This window comes from Dendrobium catenatum, unplaced genomic scaffold (genome assembly GCF_001605985.2).
Source record: "Dendrobium catenatum unplaced genomic scaffold, ASM160598v2 fragScaff_scaffold_847, whole genome shotgun sequence".
Classification (NCBI taxonomy): Eukaryota; Viridiplantae; Streptophyta; class Magnoliopsida; order Asparagales; family Orchidaceae; genus Dendrobium; species Dendrobium catenatum.
Window position 1 is genome coordinate 916706 of NW_021319309.1, and position 19394 is coordinate 936099.

At 35.2% G+C, this 19394-nt stretch overlaps 3 protein-coding genes across 9 annotated transcripts in view; all 3 read right to left on the reverse strand.

Moving 5' to 3' along the window:
* Positions 1 to 1219, reverse strand: part of LOC110104014 — a 28402-nt gene extending 27183 nt beyond the window's left edge. The window contains exon 1 of the mRNA XM_020832942.2: positions 1171 to 1219. Within this exon, the coding sequence (XP_020688601.1) occupies positions 1171 to 1204 (34 nt within the window). The 5' untranslated portion in view covers positions 1205 to 1219. The remainder of the gene's footprint in view (positions 1 to 1170) is intronic.
* Positions 1220 to 1330: 111 nt separating this feature from the next.
* Positions 1331 to 13145, reverse strand: LOC110104015. 3 transcript variants are annotated; one of them, XM_020832946.2, is made up of 9 exons: positions 12996 to 13145; positions 12848 to 12895; positions 12442 to 12526; positions 12208 to 12310; positions 11543 to 11648; positions 8687 to 8784; positions 7723 to 7885; positions 7506 to 7644; positions 1331 to 1614 (listed from the first exon to the last, which is right to left on the reverse strand). In XM_020832946.2, exons 3-9 carry the CDS (start codon positions 12478 to 12480, stop codon positions 1489 to 1491), a joined length of 774 nt encoding a protein of 257 aa, XP_020688605.1. In that variant the 5' UTR covers positions 12481 to 12526; positions 12848 to 12895; positions 12996 to 13145; the 3' UTR covers positions 1331 to 1488. The 3 variants fall into 3 exon arrangements, with proteins under 3 accessions (XP_020688605.1, XP_020688602.1, XP_020688606.1); XM_020832943.2 differs by having other exon boundaries at positions 11543 to 11696; XM_020832947.2 differs by lacking the exon at positions 11543 to 11648 and having other exon boundaries at positions 8687 to 8773.
* Positions 13146 to 18142: 4997 nt separating this feature from the next.
* Positions 18143 to 19394, reverse strand: part of LOC110104009 (F-box/LRR-repeat protein 14) — a 44732-nt gene continuing 43480 nt past the window's right edge. For 3 of the 5 annotated variants that reach the window (XM_020832936.2, XM_020832937.2, XM_020832935.1), the window contains exons 15-16: positions 19072 to 19218; positions 18143 to 18692 (exon numbers count right to left, since the gene is read on the reverse strand). In XM_020832936.2, coding sequence (XP_020688595.1) covers positions 18508 to 18692; positions 19072 to 19218 — 332 coding nt within the window. In that variant the 3' untranslated portion in view covers positions 18143 to 18507. The remainder of the gene's footprint in view (positions 18693 to 19071; positions 19219 to 19394) is intronic. The other 2 variants (XM_028696821.1, XM_020832938.1) reach the window with 1 other exon arrangement.

A 19394-nucleotide genomic window follows, 5' to 3' on the forward strand; every position in this document is an offset into this window, starting at 1 on the left:
TTTAATCCTGCAAGAAAGTCATACACTCTATCTTTCCCAATAAAAATTTTCAGGATAGCAGCATCTTCTGAACACTTGGTCTCTATGCATCTGTAGTTATCAAGTTATTGCCACAAATTTTGTAGAAGAGTTATATTCCAATACAGTTTTGATTCCTTGTTTTGTGCTTCCCACCTAGATCTTAATTTCAAAGATCTGGGCAGCATCCTGAGCCTTTGAGAAGGTTTGTCTGATGGCATCCCATATGTCATTTGCAGTAGATAGAAAAATAAAAGTATCACTAATTTTTGGAGTCATGAAATTCCACAACAATGACATAATCATGGAGTTTGCTTCATCCCATGCCCAAAAAATTAGGATCTCCTTCTTTTGGTCTTACCCCAAGGAGGTGATTCAACTTTCATTTCCCTTTCAAGTAGGTCTTCACAAATTGATACCACTTCAAGTAATTCTTCCCATTTAAGCGATAGGAAGGTTGCATGTTTTAGAGATCTCATCTTCCTTGGTGCATTATAGAGTCCTCCATTTGTTCAAAATTTTGGGAGGAATTTGCTTCAGACATTGCGGCGACAAATGGTAGCGATGAAGGCTATATCAAGCAAGGCAGCAACGAAGGCTGCATTAGTTATAGATAGGATAAAAACAAGGGAAGGTCGGAAATGATGGCAATGAAGTTGTTGATACCATGTTAAATTCAGAGAATTGGAGAGGGAAAGACTTAAATTTATTGAACAAAACTATCCTTATTTATTGATCTATATAAGATAACTCAATAAGGAAACAAATAATTATAAAATCATGCATAATTGCTCTAATATAATTCTTCCTAAATCAGATAACTAAATATGGAAGGAGATCAGCATGATCCAAGTGAGCTTCCTACGAATTCTCATCCAAGTCGTGAGATAAAAATGCCAAGGGACGGCGGAGATTTAACAGTGAGTCTACCACGTATTCCCATCCTAGCCGTGCGATCAAAATGCCAAGGAACGGCTAGGATTTAACAATAATAGTATTAAAGATTATATTAATAAGACTTCTACGCTACTAACTTAAATAGATTACACATCTATTTAAAAACAAGTAGATAGCAAATAATGTACTCTCAAAAGTATTCTTATTATTAAACAAAAATTTATAATCAATATAACTTTTTTTATGGTACCCTACTTTGCTCCGGCAAGCTCCTGGCAGTGCACAACATCTAGGGTGTTAGACAATCATCGCCTTTAGTCTGCTAGGTTTCATGAAAAATACTGCAGGAGTTAAAACAACAAGTTGTGTACAATAAACAGAAACGAAAAGTTGTGTTCTATAAACAGAAACTGCTTGCATATCCCGTACCATGAAAAACTAAACATAATAAGTTTGTTTATGTCGCAATTAAACACAAAGTAAAAGTAGCTGCAGAAAGTAAACTGCAAGAAATGGTGCATATTCTAGCATTTATGCGAGGACATCTGCCTCGTGAAAATTTTTAACAAGAAACTATTTAGAGTATGATAACAAAAGAGTTAAACAACTGCCTTTCATAATGGACTGTGCTTCTGTCTTAACCGAGAAAGTTTGAATTGTGGCGCCTTCAAAAAACAAGTAGACAGCAGGATCTATCACCTGAATAGAAACGGGACTGGTAAGAATTAGGATAAAAGTCTGATTTCAAGGAGATAATAAACTGATATGGCATGAGAATTGCATTAAATTCCTATCAAAGTTCCTCAAAAAGGGAGAAGGTAAAGAAACGAACAAAGAAGAAACAGAAATGCATTGCAATTCAAAACCTACACTTAGCAAAGCAAGATGACCAAATTTCTTTAGCACAGAAAAGGAATTCTAGTTCTATAATTGATAAAGTGTAGGGAAATACGAACTGGTTCAAAGGAGCATTCCAGGTTATCACTGAAGAGGACATCATAGATCAACGTCTAGCAACCTGTGCTGGTACTTGGGCAGAACCAGCAAAAGCTTACTGAATCTAACAAGCCCTTTACTTTGATTTTTCATGAAGAACACCAGCAATCCCCTAACGCCACTCAAAATGGATGCACTGATGCCCCACTTATCATCCACTCTTGTCATTAGGTGCAGCAAAATAAATGAACTTTCCTAACAGTTTATGTACCCTCTAGTCAAAGAAGTGTTTGATCATACTTTACCCGATGGCTCAACCGATTATCAGAACACCCCTTAAAGTGCTGCTAACTCCCAGCATAGTGCAATTATTAATTATGAACTTATAACCTGGTTGCTTTATGGAAAAAGGGACAACTCAGATGGATGGATGGGGCGAGACAACAGAAATTGAAGATCTATGGATCTCTAAGTTGTAATTCAAATAGTTAGCAAAGCAAGTTGTATTTCCAGGGGCGCAAGAACATAAAGCCCAAATCATGACAACTTTTAGGTTAATATCAATGTGTTAGTACATTATACATGGACTATCAGTGGTGCTCAATTTGATCTAATCACTTGAATTAACATGATCTTAGATAAGGCTCATATGGTTCAGTTTGATCTAATCACTTGAATTAACATGATTATAGTTGGAGTAGCACCAGTGAAAATTCTATAAGATCGTGATTAGACCTGCAATGCTTTATGATGCGGAATGTTGGCCATTAAAAGAGAAGCATAATATTAAGTTAAATGTTGTAGAGATGAGGATATTCAGGTGGAAGAGTGGTTTTACTCTTAGAGATAGGACACGAAATGAGTATGTACGTAAAAAGGTTGGAGTACATCCACTAGAAGATAAGACTAGAGAGAGTCATCTTAGATGGTTTGGTCACATAAAACGGTGGCCTTCTGATGATCCAGTTAGAAAAGTAGAAGTATTAGATTTGACTTATATTAAGAAAGATGGAGGTAGACCTAATGTTGACCTCTGTAACATAATACAAAAAAAAAATCAAATCAAATACGAAGTACATACCAGCCAAAATACCTCCGCAAATCCTGTTCAAATCTCCAGATATTTGGCTGAAATTCCTACGGAGCTGCGCCGAATGATCTCTTCCCGCGATACCTACCGAAATCCCGCTCTCGATCTTTGTCCCATTCTTGTCGTTAAATACCGGAGCAAACGAAGCCTTCGGGGTTGTTTTTCTTCTCTACGCGAAAACCCCAAGCGAAGTTCCGATCTCCCTCCACCTTCTGAAATCCACGATCAAATCGCAAGCCAGAGCCGCCCCTACCTGTTCCGATCCCACACGAAGCCGACCTCTTCCCGTTTTCTACTGAAGCCCGACTCCTCCTTTGCCCGAACTCTTCGACCCATAGAGAGAGAGAGAGAGAGGGGGGAGAGAGAGGGAGAACGCCAACCTCTTGATGCCCTAGACCCGCCGACTCCACCTCCTGTGACGGCTCTTCCTATTAGATCGGAAGTTACACCATTTTGATCGCAAGCAACGAAGGAGCTCATTACCGTGAAGGTAACTCTCTCCCTTTCACACGCGATGTTTCAGCCCCATAAATCCCCAAACCGAGAACAACAGGGGAGGGGAGGGAGTTTTATTATTATTTTAATTATAATTAATCTTATAAAATAATTATAATTAGTTATAAATTAGTTATAATTTTTATAATTAGTTAATATTAATTATAATTATTCGTAGTTAATTATTGTTATTAATAATTAAATATGACTAATTATCATTAATTATACCTAATTATAAAAATCATAATTAATTAATTTTAATACAATACGCGTGCCGACCCCGCGCAGGTACAACCCCTTAACCCTAAAACTCTGAGAACTTGTTTTCATTGTTTGTGGCGGACCGAAAAACCGTCTATACACGCCTTTATTGTGTGTGGTGGGATGGGATCCCGTTGCGACGCCTACGACGAGGCGGGTAATCACCTAAAACCCTCATTTCAGAGTTCGCAGCGCACCGGAAAACCGCCTATACATGTCTTTATTGCGCGTAGTGGGATGGGACGCCGGTGCGACGCCTACGATAAGGCGGGGTTATTCATAAGTACTCTCGAGCAAGGGGAAAGCAAATTGTCTTTTTAAGCAAATTGTATGAGGATACACGTCTTTATTGCGCGTGGTGGGAATAAAGATCACGGCCACGGTGTCTTCGTCCGAGGACACTTACCATACACGCCTTTATTGCGCGTGGTGCGAAGGCCAAGTTTCTCGTACTTTTCCCCTAAATGGGGAAGACGCCGGAAGGCTGCCGAAATTTCGGGTGAACAAGGGGTTCTTGTACTTGGACTTTTGAACAAGATCTAAGTGACTTAATTAGCAGTTGAACTCAAATAAAAAATGTGCAAGAGGCTTAAATTGAACTGAAATCAAACTTGAATCAACTTCGGACCACAGTGGACTTTTGAATATTCAAATTGAAAAGAACAAGAACTTGGACTTGAACTCAAGCAAGGACTTGATTTGAACATTAAGCCGACAAGGCTTGAACTTAATTTGAACTCGAACTTGAACTCCACAAGATCACAGGGGACTTTGATTTGAACTTGAGCTTGAATAATAGAGCAAAGGATTATGCTTTGACTTGAACTCAACAAGACAACAAGGACTTGAATATGAACTTGGACTTGCAAAATTGATTACAGAGGACATGAATTGGGACTTGATTTGAATATCAAATAGACATGACTTGGACTTGAACAAGAAATTGAACATCGAATGAATAGCATGGAACATAATAAGAATTATAACTTTGCCAATCAATAACATTAATCATACAAGCAAGGACCAATGTGCAATGAATATGCTAACTTGATATATATGTGATGCATACGATGTAGTGTCCATAATCCAAGGCAATAAAGCATAATGAATACGGGCCTTTTCATATATACCAAAATCTCCTCTTGCAAGTTAACATGCTAAATTCTTGAAAATATAAATCACTCATAAGTGGTAATGAGATCTCATGCAAGTAGGTGATTTGGAGTAATTGCAATGACTGTCAAGTAACATGATGAATAATCAATAGCATGCTACAACATCCCTACACGTACGCACGTTACACATGTTACTTGCAAGTAAGAATAAAGATCTGCAATACATACAAGCTCTCTACAAAGCCAGATGTATGTGCCACATGCCACTTATGGGTAGATGCAGAAAGACTTCAGAAAATGCAGTATCCTGAAGTCAATTTCAATATGTAAAGGAATACATCTACCTGCCTACTTATAGCAGTGGCGGATGTACTACATGAGCCAAATACCACAACAACATGCATGAAAAATGCGACAGATACAAGCTCCCACGAGCTTCTGTTGGAGCCCCACTACGAATATTACATACTATCTATGAATAAATGCCAAAGGACTACAACAAATGCAAGCTCTTACGAGTCATTCTGAGAATCTCGTTGTACAGTACATTATCTGCAAGCAAACATGAAAGAACTATAACGAATACAAGCATCGACAAACACAAGGTAGGAGATTAGTTAGTGCACTACAATCTACCTGCATAAATCATACAAGTAAAGCACGACAGTCTACCTGTATGAAGCAGCGAACAAACTCTATTCAGAAGTTGCTACGCCATGGCACCGGATCCGCAACATTCATGCAAGCGGACAGAAGGCGTTTACAAATATTTCAAATACCCTTGCACATGCACCATAATTTGTATACACATAGGTACACAAGGGGTAACTACAATTACAAACACCCGCATGAGCCCCAGCGAGCGTGTTGTGGGTACACACGTGACGTCTAGGGATGCTGCGCGGGTCAATAAATGTGAACCCAATCCTCCTAAGCAGGTAAATAGGAGTTGACAAGATTCAACAAATAATTATAAATGCCCCCAAATACCCGCATGGGCCCCGGCGAACGTGTTATTGGTACACACGTCACTTCTAGGGATGCTGCGCGAGTAATAAGTGAATTCAAGTCTGAGCCCGATCCTTCTATACGGGTAGATAGGAGTCGATACGACTCGAACCATCAAATAAATATTCGGTTGTGGCAACTTGTATATTTATTTTGATACATTCATATTAGGCCTTCAAGGCCTATAATCAAGATAATTCACTAATAAAGGCATAAAGCCTACGAAACCCGATCCTCCTAAAAAGGTAAATAGGAGTAGACAGGGTTTGAATCATTGGATAAATATGCGGTCATGAAGTTGACCAAAATATTTATTTCATACATTCATATTAGGCCTTCAAGGCCTTTAACAAAAAAAATTTACAAACAAATGCATGAAACCCGATACTCTGTTGACAGCTCAACAGAGTTAACAAGGTTCATCCACAAAATGGAAATGACCCCAAACACCCTGATGATGGCCGTGTTGAATATTTATCTCAACCGGAGGAGCTCACAAATACTTTCAAATGTCTTCCAGGCTCTAACCAAATACTCGAAATCTAAAAATCCCAAAATCCAAAAATATCTAAAATTGAAATCCAACCATTAAAGCACTTAAAGCAAAATCCATCCACCCTCCGCAATAGTTTGCCAGGGTGGACAAATTGAAAAATTACTTGAGCTCACAAAGAGCTAATGTCTGGTCGAAAATATCACTAGGATCCATTCTCAAACAAGTCTCTTGCCAATAAGGATGTGGTACGTGTCCTCTAACCAGCGGTTTCGCCTCCAAATGACACCGCAGGATAAACGGTTATGACTCGGGGCCCTCTGAACTGAGTGAATTTGCCTCCAAATGGCACCACGAAATACCGGTTATGGCCAGAGCCAATACGCTCCTTAGTGGCATCAAATCCTTGAGATATGAATCAATATGATATGATCGATAGGGCACAAAGCCCTCTGTTAGCTAAGGTAGATTCAAATTTTCCCCCTTAGATAAACATTCACCCCAGGTCTACAAGGTCCCTTGGACGAAGCAACCCATGGATGCCGATAAGGATCCTTCTGTCAGGTTGGGTCGACTACCTGCTCTGACTAAGTAAACCAGAGCGAAATCTCTAGGTAGTGTCTTATCTACAAACCCATCTGCCTTCCAAAATTTATCCCGGAACTAAATCCGTTAAAACTCCCCCGAAAGAAAAACTGAAAAAACAAACAGTCGAGCGAAGGCCGGGGCTGAATTTTCGGAGCCCACAACCTAAAAAGACTTGGTTAGAAAATATTAGAAATGACCTTTCTTTATTAGATTTTAAATGAGAATTTAACTCATAACATGACACAATTGAGAAAAAGAATTCATGTAGCCGACCCCACATAGTGGGATAAAGACTTGATGTTGTTGTTTGTTTGTTTGTTCACTTGAATTAACAAGATTCTAGATAAGGCTCATATGAATAATCAAGAAACGTAAGAGGGCACTTCATTTATCGGTTCAAACTCATCTTACTGTCACGTAAATGACAATGTTTCTACTATATAGACAATCAAGCCTCTAAACTAACCACACAACGAATTTCTATAATTTTCAACTGCCAATAATGTGAATAGTTTCTGTCCTCTTATCAAGTAATCTGAACCATAAATGTTACCTTCTCTAATTTAAAAACACATGCTTAAAACTCAAAATGCACGCAGGCTACCTTAATTAAATTTCTGTCTAATAACAAGACTGGAAATGAGATGTATTCCTCCATGATGGTTTTAAGAACCCCGGAATGTATCTCCACTGAGTTAGCTGAACTAACACATTGCACACCAATAATATTAAGCTTCGGATATCTGCAAAAAAGGATAATTAAAATGTTTGCATTAAAATGATAAAAGCAACACGGTGTAGGGTAGTTGTGAGTGAATTACCTTTTCTGAAGCAATTTTATTCCTTCAATCATTAGAATGCGATCATGATGATCAATTAAAGAGTCATCATTAATGTAAGCATTCACAAGAATCAAAATGATTCCTCCTTGGTTCAAGAATTTGTTGTCATCACAAGCAATGTTCAACCAATGATGATTCAGCCCTGCATTCAAGCAATGACTGCAGCCATTAAAAATGCCACCATCTTTTTGGCAGCACTTTCTTTTTAAATAAGTCTTCATAAAAAACAATAATAAATAAATACAAATCTTCATTTAGGACATCTTTTTATTTCTTTTGTGATAGAAAAAGCAGCTAACAAAAAATATTAACTATTTTGATGAAAACTTTGCCCAAGTTCTTCAAAATTTTAGCTTAGATGAGTTACTTTTGAAAGAGTGTGGTTGAGAAAATAGCTTTTAGCGGCATAAGCTGCCGTAAACAAAGCTTAAATTAGATTCAAAATATATTCCAAAAAATAGTATGCATGAAATAGTATTGTAAGATCAAAGTATCAAAACAAAAAAAGTACAAATATTCTAGAATATAAATTTCAAGATGTCATTCTAGTAATTCAACACTTTCACCAAGTTTATGGAGGCTAAAAAGCATTTGATTGCATGCTAGAAATAATATTGTTAATCGCTATGCTAGAAATAATATTGTTGATCGCTATCCTAAGACTGGAGAAAAGTTTATAAACAGACTGAGTTAACTTTAAATGAAGCTCAAAACATCAACAAAGTAGCACCAAAGAACTTGAGAGTGTCAACAATAAAAAAGGTAAAAAAAATGCAAAAAATAGAGGTGGCGAGTAGTAATCATTTCAAGAGGAAGCAACACAATCCACAACGAGCTATGAATCAATATAGCATTTATGTGCAAGAATCCTCTCTTCTCACAATCAGGAAATATATTGACTTATGGGTTGTTTCCTTTGAGACATGCTAAGAAAAGAGCCTACCTTCAAGCTCATAGCAAGCTGATTTGATGATGTTAAATAACTCTTCCCCAGGTACAAAATTATTTTGTAATTTTGACAAATGAGACCCTGAAAAACAACTGCTACTTATGAGTTAGAAACTAGAAAAGAAAACTTGCCAGAGAAGCATCAATAGGGGGAAAAAACAAATAAGTAGACAAAATAATCAATATTTCATAGAACAAAATTCAAGCAACAAACTAAGGAGCTATTGTTTCGTCACATGTGCCAAGTAATACTATGTTATTAGTAAAAGTTGGAAGTTCGGTTTGCTAATATTATTAATAAATTTGAATATGATATCTTTATATTTTGCTGGCACAGATATGCTTAAGCTATTTGAATTGTAATTAAAAAAAGATTGTGCACAAACATGTTAGTTTAGTTTACCCGGGCCCTAGATTCCTTCTCCTTCCATCTTTCTATTTTGTCTCCAGCTTTATCATCCAGAACAATCATCAGCTACTCAACCATCATCTCATTGCAAATGTGCTTTCTGCCGATGGGACAAGCCACCAATGAAATACTGCACATCATACTGTTTGTTTCATGCATTGTCTTGATTTTTTTTTCTATTCAAGTGGTGCATTATGCAAACACTCAACTTAATTAAAGTGACACCTCAATGACCTCTCTTTTTTTTCTCCTTAATTAAAAATTTTATTTTGGCATTCCAATATGTCAATCAATTGATTTCATTTTAATCAAGGATCAGTTGTAAAAAGTTACTAAACTTCATAAAACTAAAAAGTGTAACTAATGCTAGATACTGATACAGGACAATTTAGGATTAGGATTTCCTGATACAACTAAAATGTTCCAATTCATGAACATCACACAAGGGGCTTACAATTTGCATATCACAAACTACAAAGTAATCCAACAATTTGCTTTCTTTGAATGCAAACAATAAATACAAGAATTATAACTTTAAAGATAAAGTAATGATCAAATAAATGAGCAAAAAATTTTGAAGCATTCCTAAACCCTCGTCTAAGACCTTTAATGAAGCAAGTTATTGTAACAAAATAGTCCAAAGGCAAATCATTTGTAACTAAAAGATGTGTAACCCTGTATAATATTCAGCATACTAGAATCTTTTTATTTATAACCCTAAAATTGATTAAGCAATTCATCATGATATTTACCGAATGTTATATATAATACTATTTAGGCATATGTTTCAAGCTAGGCCACATCAACTTTATTTTACTTGAAGCACTTTTCATCAACTAATTGAATATATCTCATTAATTTTGTTTCAAAAACTTTAATTTTTTGAAATCAAATAAAGGTGTTCAAATAAATCTTCTAAATGATTGATCTGCTTAGAAATCTGCTCAGAAATTTTCCTAAAATCATAACCCCTCTGTAGGATGTAAGAATTTACTTTTGAACCTTATTATAGTTATGGTGTTATTGGCTAAAATCATACCTTACCCAATTTCATTTAAATTGCTCCATTAATTAGTACTTTGACCCAATTAATTTGTCCAATATTTAGCTAACATAATATTACAACCAGAAGCAATGATACCAATTTAATGCGTGATAATTTTAGGTTAAAGTTTCCTAATGCAACTACAATAATAATGTGATGTATACAAATCACCAAAGAGGGTCAAGATTTGCATATTACAAACCACTAAATAAGCTAATAACTTACTATACAACAACATCAAGCCTTTATCCCACTACGTGGGGTCGGCTAAGCTAATAACTTACTATAGAAAAACTAAAACCCAAACAATAATTAAATGGTTGAATAAATTAAAGAAATTAGTGAGAAATTCGAACAATATAAAATTAGCAAGTAGCTGTAATTTGATTACAACAATTAGATTCCTAAACATGTCAAATTTAAACAACAACAAGGCCATTAACATACAAATAACAAAATATGTAGAAGAAATTAGATAAGGAAAGAATTTACAAAAGTAGGGAATTTAGCCGCACGCCCATATAAGGAGATTACATATATCAAAATTAAATAGTCATACTTAAGTTGACCTCCATAACACAACTGCACCTCCACTGCTTAACCAACCAACCCAGCTGCAAATTTGTGTAGTCTACTACCTTCGACCAACACCTACTCCAATTCTCTCCCAACTTCCAACAACTGCCTGCCCCAATCCAAGCACCGGCAACCTCCCCCGACCTCACTCCTACCTACTCAAACCCGTAATCATTCCTACTCCTCAATACCCTGCTGCATTGTTTAAAATTGCACAATATGAGGCTCGCCTCTGCGCAATTCCAATGAAAAAAGCCTCGAGGCTTACGCCTTGGTTGAGGCCCACCCTGAGGCAATATAGATGATGTTCTAGTTGTTGCCAACTATTTCAGCCTTTTTTAGAAATTAAATGTAAATTAGTAGGGAACTGAGAAAAAAGGAATTTGGAGTTGAACTTAATATTATATGATACTTTTATACTATATACAATTACTTTGGAGTGGAACTGAGAAAGAAGGATATAAATTACTTCGCTTTCTATTGCAATGTTTTGGTATTTTATATGCAAAGTAGTTCTTATTTATCAAACATGGTGATACAGGTGCAATATTTCTTTGGTGTATCGGATAGCAAGCAGCCACACTATACGATCTACATTCACCGTCAACCATCCAAGTTAAAACCACTCAAGTGAATGTGAGGATAATATCTTCCTATTATCAAATCTTTACATGAAATGAAAGGCAAGTATTTTATAATATTCCACATAATGGTATCACAGGTGATGAGTATGAAGACAAAGTAAAACAAGTAATAAGCCGTTACACAAAAAAGTAACATCTGCCAAAGAAAAGTGAAAAGGAAAAAAACCTCAAGACTACCTCCTCACACAATTCATCATTGCCAAAAGTTCACCTCTCGATTTATTCCACTGAAATGGCAATGCAGTTGAAAATCTACCAAATAATTTGCTGAATGATGGTGGAACTGAACAGCAAACAAAATTGAATACGAATAACTGAAGAATCACCAAACCTGATTAAATAAACTCGGTACTATGAAATGAGAATTCAATCTAAACAATTTATCCTAATTGAAATTTTAAATGACACTTTATAGAGGCACGATTGATGATATCAGAACAAAGTTTTTTTTTTTTTTAGCCAGCCTACCTGACAAGGCCCAAGTCCTTAAGGGTTGCAGTTTAGACTTGAATCCAGCACATGTCCAAATATATTTTTCATAAAAGTTCCTCATGCGATAGTTAGTTGTAGTAAACCAATAAATGCAGGGGGGAAATATTTGAAGAAATGATTGATAACTTGAAATAGCTACTGCATCAAACTAAAAATAGTAGCGCCATTCTCCATCTAAGAAAACACACTTCTTTTAACACAAATAACAGTAAATTTTAGGGCTTTCACTAAAAATTCCTTTGTTGTAGTGGGCTTCTTGGAAATATACTAATTAAACTAGATTATTATATGCTTTGATTAATTTTTTTCCTACCAAGAATTTTCAAAGATTTACATATTAGTGTGCTCACCAGTTCTACCATAGGGAGGGATATAACATGATGGAGCTTTTCTGGCAATAACAAGAGCAGGTGCACAGCAAAAATGTTGCAGCAACCCCCAACAATTATACAACTGCAAATATGCACATTAAATTATGTGAAACAACCATGTGGTAAATGAAGAAACATTGCATAAACTCACAAAAAAATTCAGCAGAAAAAGAAACATGGCTGTGCTTCACAGTCAACTTGCTGCTTTCATACCTTTCTGGACTGGTAGACGAAACGATAAGCAGATAACATTGCTGTGCTTCACAGGAAATATGTATTCAAATCTCCATACAAACTCCTGTAAATATAATTATGTGTGATCGTCAGTCATTAAAGAGATAAATATCCTTCAGCCCGATGCAACTAATGAACTGTACTATTTAACGCTGCTTCAAACATATCAATTGAACAACTTATCAGCACGAAAAACCTATAAAACCCTGATATTGGATGATGTGATGAACAGGAGGGAATAAAATGGCGAAGATAAACGATTTCCAAATAAATACAAGGATTGTCTCATCGTCGAAGGCAACATTTCTCAGAGAGAGAAATAATTAAAAAAACAAACAAACAAGCTTTAACAACAAAAGATACAAGGCTCATTGTTACTTTGTACCTGAAAAAAACCTGCGCATTATTTCTTCATAGAGAGGCGGCATTGAAGCTAGCAAACGAATCAAGAATTAGACTATTAGAGTTTCAGAAAAGAGGGAGAGAAGGTTCAGAAATTTTGAGCAATGTTTATGGGATGGAAGAGGAGTTACTGTTCTGTGCGGAAACACTGAAGGAGAGGCTCTCGCCTGCTGTTGGAGTAGACGGCGACTGGAGGAGAAGTGATGGCCAGTTCTTGCGGACGGAAGGGCGGAGGCTGCGCGCGAGTGAGACGTCCCGAGCCCTTGCAGAAAAAAATTGGCTTCCCAATTATGTGGAAAATCAGGAGCTTATGTAATATTAAAGTTTTAGTTGTTAAATATGTAAATAGAATAGTAAAAATGGTATGTATGTAAATCTCCCAAATTATTAATATCTTTTTATAATTAATAATTTAATATTATTTTATATTGAAATTATCATAAAATGAATTATATTGATTTTATTAGTTCTCACATATATTTAATTAAAAAAATATTATAAAGATAAAAAATCAAATTTATTTAACATGATCATTCATTAATTTATTTGGGTTGTCATATCTCTCATATTTCTTTTATAAAATATTTAATTAAAAAAATTAAATATTAATATTTTTTTGCAAAATAATTGGAGTTAATATAATTTATATTATGGTCATTAGCAGAACATGCACGCGTGCTCTCTTTAATGGCGCATTCATCTTTATCTAGAAAAAATATATAGTTCTCGAAGATGGCTAATTAAGGAGTTTTTATTTGGTCCGGTCACAGGACGTAGCTCTACGTTCGGCCGCCAGTAGAATCGCGCCACGCGTTTTCATTATTTACCGTGCGCCCCGACAACCTGACCCAGAACGGACTCAGGATGGCTCGGGATTTCTCAGAGGTGATTTTATTAGAAGTAAAATAGGTGTAAATATTTTAAATGCACGAGTTTTAAAAAAATTGGTATTTGATTTGAGTTAAGCAAATGCACTGTAATTTTTTGATGCATTTAGAAATCATTCTCTAGTTCAATTTTTTATGCATTTAGAATTTCTCAAATATGAATGATTTTCAAATACACCATAAATTCAGCACTATTTTTGTTGTCCATCACCAGCCCCCACTGCAATCGGTGGTCGCCGGCCACCAACAACCCACTTCCACTGGCAATTTGTTGTTGCTTGCCATTCACCGTCACCAGCCACCCACCATTGCCGCTAGGCACCACCACCCCCACCGTCGCAACCACTGACACCTCCTATCGCCACCTCCTTAGCTTGTGACCCGTCGTCTTCGGCCTTTATCAGCATGTCGACCACCATCATCCGCTACCACTACCACTGTCACATATCGATCGCCACACTTTTTAGAATTTACATTGCATTCATTTTATTTCAACAAAAAAAAAATGTCTTGCATTTCTTTCACACTCATTGAAACAACTCAAAATTATTCCTTTTACTCCATATTTCTTTTACACTGCGTTAATTTTAAATTGCATTCCTTTTTAGCCAACTAAATACCCCTTGGTCTCTCTTCAATTATATTATGGATTTCTACGAGATGAAAGTAAAAAATTGCATGCACAAACATTAAGGCTTCGTTTGGGACGGCTTTTTTATTGCTTCTGAAAATGGAGTTTTAGTACAAAAATTAAAAAATTTGTACTACAACTCCGTTTTAAAAAGCAATAAAAAAGTCGTCCCAAACGAAGCCTAAATCTTCACCCCATTGAGGAGCGATGTTGTTCCTTCTTAAGTGAATTGATACATGTACTCCTATGTCTTTCTCAACATGTATATAGAAACATGGTTTAGTTAATAATTCAAAATCCAACTTTTATAGTCACGGAAAACTACGATCATATATCATCTACCAATTCTTTCCATCCATAATACCTCTAGTAGTTGAGTCATTATTTGAGAAAGTACCAATAAATTCTAAGAAGTTGGCATACTTCAAATCAATCATTGATTTCTTTCCAATATTTTAAAAACTTCCCTTCGAGCATTTATTTTTCTTGCTAAATATTTTCATTCCATATTGGAATCTTTATGTGGAGCAACTCAATTTGGATCTTCATTAAGATAAATATGGTCGTCGTGTCCAATAAAAGAGTGCATTAAATAAGTAAGATTCGTAATTATGAAATTGTGTAGGTTATGATTAATAAAAAATTTTAAAAATACACAGTTCATCTTGGCCTGTTGGTTGGGAGCTTAGGCTACTAACTAAGATGTCTTGGGTTCGAGTCTTGTATATGCGATGTGTATGTGTCTGTCTTAATTGGCCTAACTGTCCCAAAAGAAATTTTTTTAAAAAATCACCTATGGTTGAAAGAGTGAGCTAAAAATGAAGAGGAGTGTTGTTGTTATTCCATATTTATTTAAAGATGTCATACATACAAGGTTGATTTTTCATCTCTCTCTTTCTTTTAAGCTGATATATGATACATTCTCTCTCTCTCTCTCTCTCTCTCTCTCTCTCTCTCTCTCTCTCTCTCTCTCTCTCTCTCATCATAGAATTCCACATATCATATATAAGTTAGAGGGAAGGCTAATGAATATCATAAACTCTGTAACATGTCATATATTGATTATGTAAAAAATAATAATACAAACTATTTTCTCCTACAACAAATCATTTAATATCCTTCACAAAGCTAAACTTTGTTTAGAATGTGAAGCTAAACTTTGTTTAGAATATCTGCTATATGCATGCTTTAGCTGTCCTTAATCATTGTGGTCTTCAAACTTGGTTTAATTTTTTTGAATAGTATAAGCATTATATGCTATATCCAGTATTTTTAATTTCACAAGTTCATTAAAATTAAACAATCTCATTGAGAGATTTATGATGAATGTCTTTATGAAGCTTGCATTACTTATTATTTATGTGATCTAATTGCATTTTGTATAAGTGTTCTTGCTAAGTTTTATATTCCTTGGTGTTTATATATTCTTCAATGCAAGATTTAGTATATGAATAATATGAGTCCAATAAATATACAAGTATTGGGTATCAATTAGAATTCTTGTAACTCAATAAATTTGTGCATTATTAATGATAACTCGTACTACCTTCTTTGAACTCACCCTTATAATCATTTATTTTATTTTATTTGCATTGTAAGATTTATTCTTATAAACTCATTCGTAGTTAGAAGTCTTTATGAGTATAAGCTCATATTCTATAACTAAAATGAAATTAATCAGAGGGCTCTTTTGTATATCTATCCAACCATCATAAATAATAGTAACTCCCTTCTCATTCTAAGGCTTCGTTTGGGACGGCTTTTTTCCTACTTTCTAAAACGGAGTTTTTGTACAAAATTTTTTATTTTTGTACTAAAACTCCGTTTTAGAAAACAATAAAAAAGCCATCCCAAACGAAGCCTAAGTCTTTCTTTTGAAGCGATGTTATCCTCAAGAGATTATAGCGAGGAGAAATAAACTCAACGTATAAGGTGTTGACTGAATAAGAGAAAACACTGAACAATATAAATTTTTTTGCAAAAAAAAAAAAGGACATTCCCTGGATGATCTTTACTTTGCAAATCGAAGGCTCTTTCAATAGCATATCATTGTACAATTAAATTTAATATATTAGCTAAATAAAAAAATAGCAAGAAAGGAATGAGCACATTGTATTAAGACTTGAAATCATGGAGTTCTAACTAAATCAAATAATGTATAAGAAAGGTATGCCAATACAAATGAAAAGCATTGAGAAGGTCAAACCGAGATGAGAAGCAATATGGCAAGCTGAGATGATGAGGCTTGATGGTGGTGGGGTTATGAGATTGAGATGGCTAGGGCTACTATCATATGCACACAAGTTAGAGTTACGATACATGAATTAGAGTTATTTTGAGTTACACACTTCTATCTCTCATGATGTGCTGGTGTCTTGAGTGTTCCATTGTGTGTGGAATCTAATTGAGTTGATAATTTTGGTTATTTTGTTGTCTCAAACTTCAAAGCTTGTTGTGCATACTGGAGGGTGTGCGAGGTTTACGCCCTGCTTGGGTTCAGGTGCTTTGCAACAAAAAAAAAATTTCAAGTACAATACCCGGGAGCTGCATACCAGAGTGCCATGATGTTATGTTCTTGAAAGTCCAGCGCTAAACGACAGAGAGAAAAGCACTACAACGGCCTAGGTATGACACAATATCGATGTAAGAAAGAGGCTTGAGCATCACAGCACTACGAGATAGACCAGAATATAATATATTTCTTTTTTTAAAATCAACAAACATATTAATATATTATGTTTATTTTCTAAGATAATTAACTAATCTTTTTTTGAGTAATTGATGAAGATGATGTAGTGAGTTTATAAGGGATTCCACTAAGGATGACATCTTTTTTATAATTATAGATACTAAAGTGTGTGTGTGTGTGTATATATATATATATATCCCATAGTTCATTTTCATATAAAATATGAGTGGTAGAAATGAAATATATAAGTGGTAGAAAGGAAATATGAGTGATATATTTGATATTAAAATAATATAGAATGGTATGTATGTAATATTAAATAATTTATATAACATATGGACTCTAGCCATATGATATTTTTTACCTCTTAACATATTACCGTGCCCGCACTTCATATTCCTTAATCTAAGGCAAATATAATGAACTTGTGACAACTATAGTTCTCATAAGTTTTTTTTTTAGGAAAATATTTAAATCAATTAAAACAAATTTATATATACATTATTCATACATGAATCAAACATAAACTTTTTTGATTAATAACTAAAACTTCCAACCAATATAACTAAACCAATATAACTAAACCTTCGTTTGGGACGGCTTTCTTTAGCTTCTTCGAGTAATTTTTTTTGTATAAAAATTAAAATTTTTTTACTTGAAGACTGCTTTATGAAGCAACAATAAAACCGTCGCAAACGAAACTTTAGGCTTCATTTTGAACAGCTATTTTTTTATTTAAATAAGAAAACCTTCCTTATAATTAGCAGTATTGACGCCCGCACACCACCGCTACAAAACTGATAATTGATCTCCCTCAGGCCCCAGGTACTACCACTACCTAGAGAAAAAAGGTTAGATAATCTCCATCAAGTAATTAGCATAACCAACCGTCAGAAAACCACTCTTGCTATTCAGGCTTTGACGGCTTTTTTACTTCAAGAAGCAGCTTTTTAGTATAAAAACTTACTTCTTTTCACTATAAAAATAAATTTTTTTACTTAAAAACTGCTTCAAAAAACAGTAAAAAAAACCGTCCCAAACAAAATCTCGAGCAATGATTTGCTCAATACAGAAGAAAGCAATAAATCTATACTTAATAGGAGATATGTTAAAAGAGCTACCGATTAAATCAGGATAGCGCACATATATTACATGAGATATGTATCATATTTACAGAACATAAACCCAGCTTCGGTAGCTTGCAAATAGTGTGAGGAAGAAGATCAGTGCTCATCAGCACTCTTTCATGCTCTGAAAGATGTTTCTTCACATGCAACACGCAAGTCTTCCAAACCCTTCAAGCATAAAAACTGAAACTTGACCGCTATATGTACAATTGTTATTCAAGCCATAAATTTTATTGGCCACAGAAAAGAAATATTTACGATAGAAGAGTTCTCCCACACCGTGGAGTATTTACATGCTTCAGAGCAGAACTATTCAGGTCTCACGTTCACCAGATTGGGCAGTGCAGACAGTTGAAGCTTCTTTAGTTCTGTCGCGGTAACTCGGCAGGACTCCAGAGAGAGGGACCTCAGATTCTTTAGCGGCTTCAGGTGGTGCAGTCCAGCATTCGTTATATGAGAGTTCGAGACATTGAGAGAAACCAAAGCCGTCAATCCTGTTTTAATGAACTTTAATCAGGATGACAACAATGCTGGTTGATAATATATAGTTCAAGTTTGTAGTTGAGGGAAAATTATTAGGTGCGGAACCGGACGTAAAAATACGTCTGGTCATCCACTTAAAATTTTAAATGTGGAGGAACAAGTTGTATTTATTTTTTATTTTATATATTTAATGTATCCGCGGAACTTTAAGCCAAGCGCAGTAAAAGCAATTAAAGTGCAATTAAAATGCAGGTAAAAGCGCAGATAAAGCGTACAAAAAAGCGCAACCAAAATGCACTCCATGTGTCAAATTTTAAGTGGATGTCCGGACGTCTCTCTACGTCCGGTATCCGCACCTAATAATTTTCCGTAGTTAGTTGAGAGAGGGACCTGATATATGTTCCAGTGACCTATCAGTGAGGCTACAGTTCTGAGACAAATTTAATAGAGTCAAGGATGTGAGAGCTTTTATGTTCTTCACACCAGCGTCAGTAATCGACCCACCGCACAGCTCAAGGGAGCGTAGATTCTTGAAATCTGATTAATCCATGAAACAGTTTAATCATAAAATTGTTAATAAAATGGAGTAGGTTCGAAAATGGTTGACAATCTAATTAGTAGACTAGTCGCAGAAGCTAATCTCCAGGTCGGAAAAATGGTCGTTGTGAATGCATAGTTTCAAACTTAAAAAAAAATTCAAAATGCAAGAATCC

Bases quoted from the DNA above. Each gene is read 5' to 3' on its own strand.
- LOC110104015 (XM_020832943.2), bottom strand. From the start codon at position 12,480: ATGTTATCTGCTTATCGTTTCGTCTACCAGTCCAGAAAG. The intron at 7,886-8,686 runs GTAGGCTCTTTT...GCTTGAATGCAG, and splicing joins AGCTTGCTATGAGCTTGAAG to GGCTGAATCATCATTGGTTG. The intron at 7,645-7,722 runs GTAATTCACTCA...CCTTTTTTGCAG, and splicing joins ATAAAATTGCTTCAGAAAAG to ATATCCGAAGCTTAATATTA.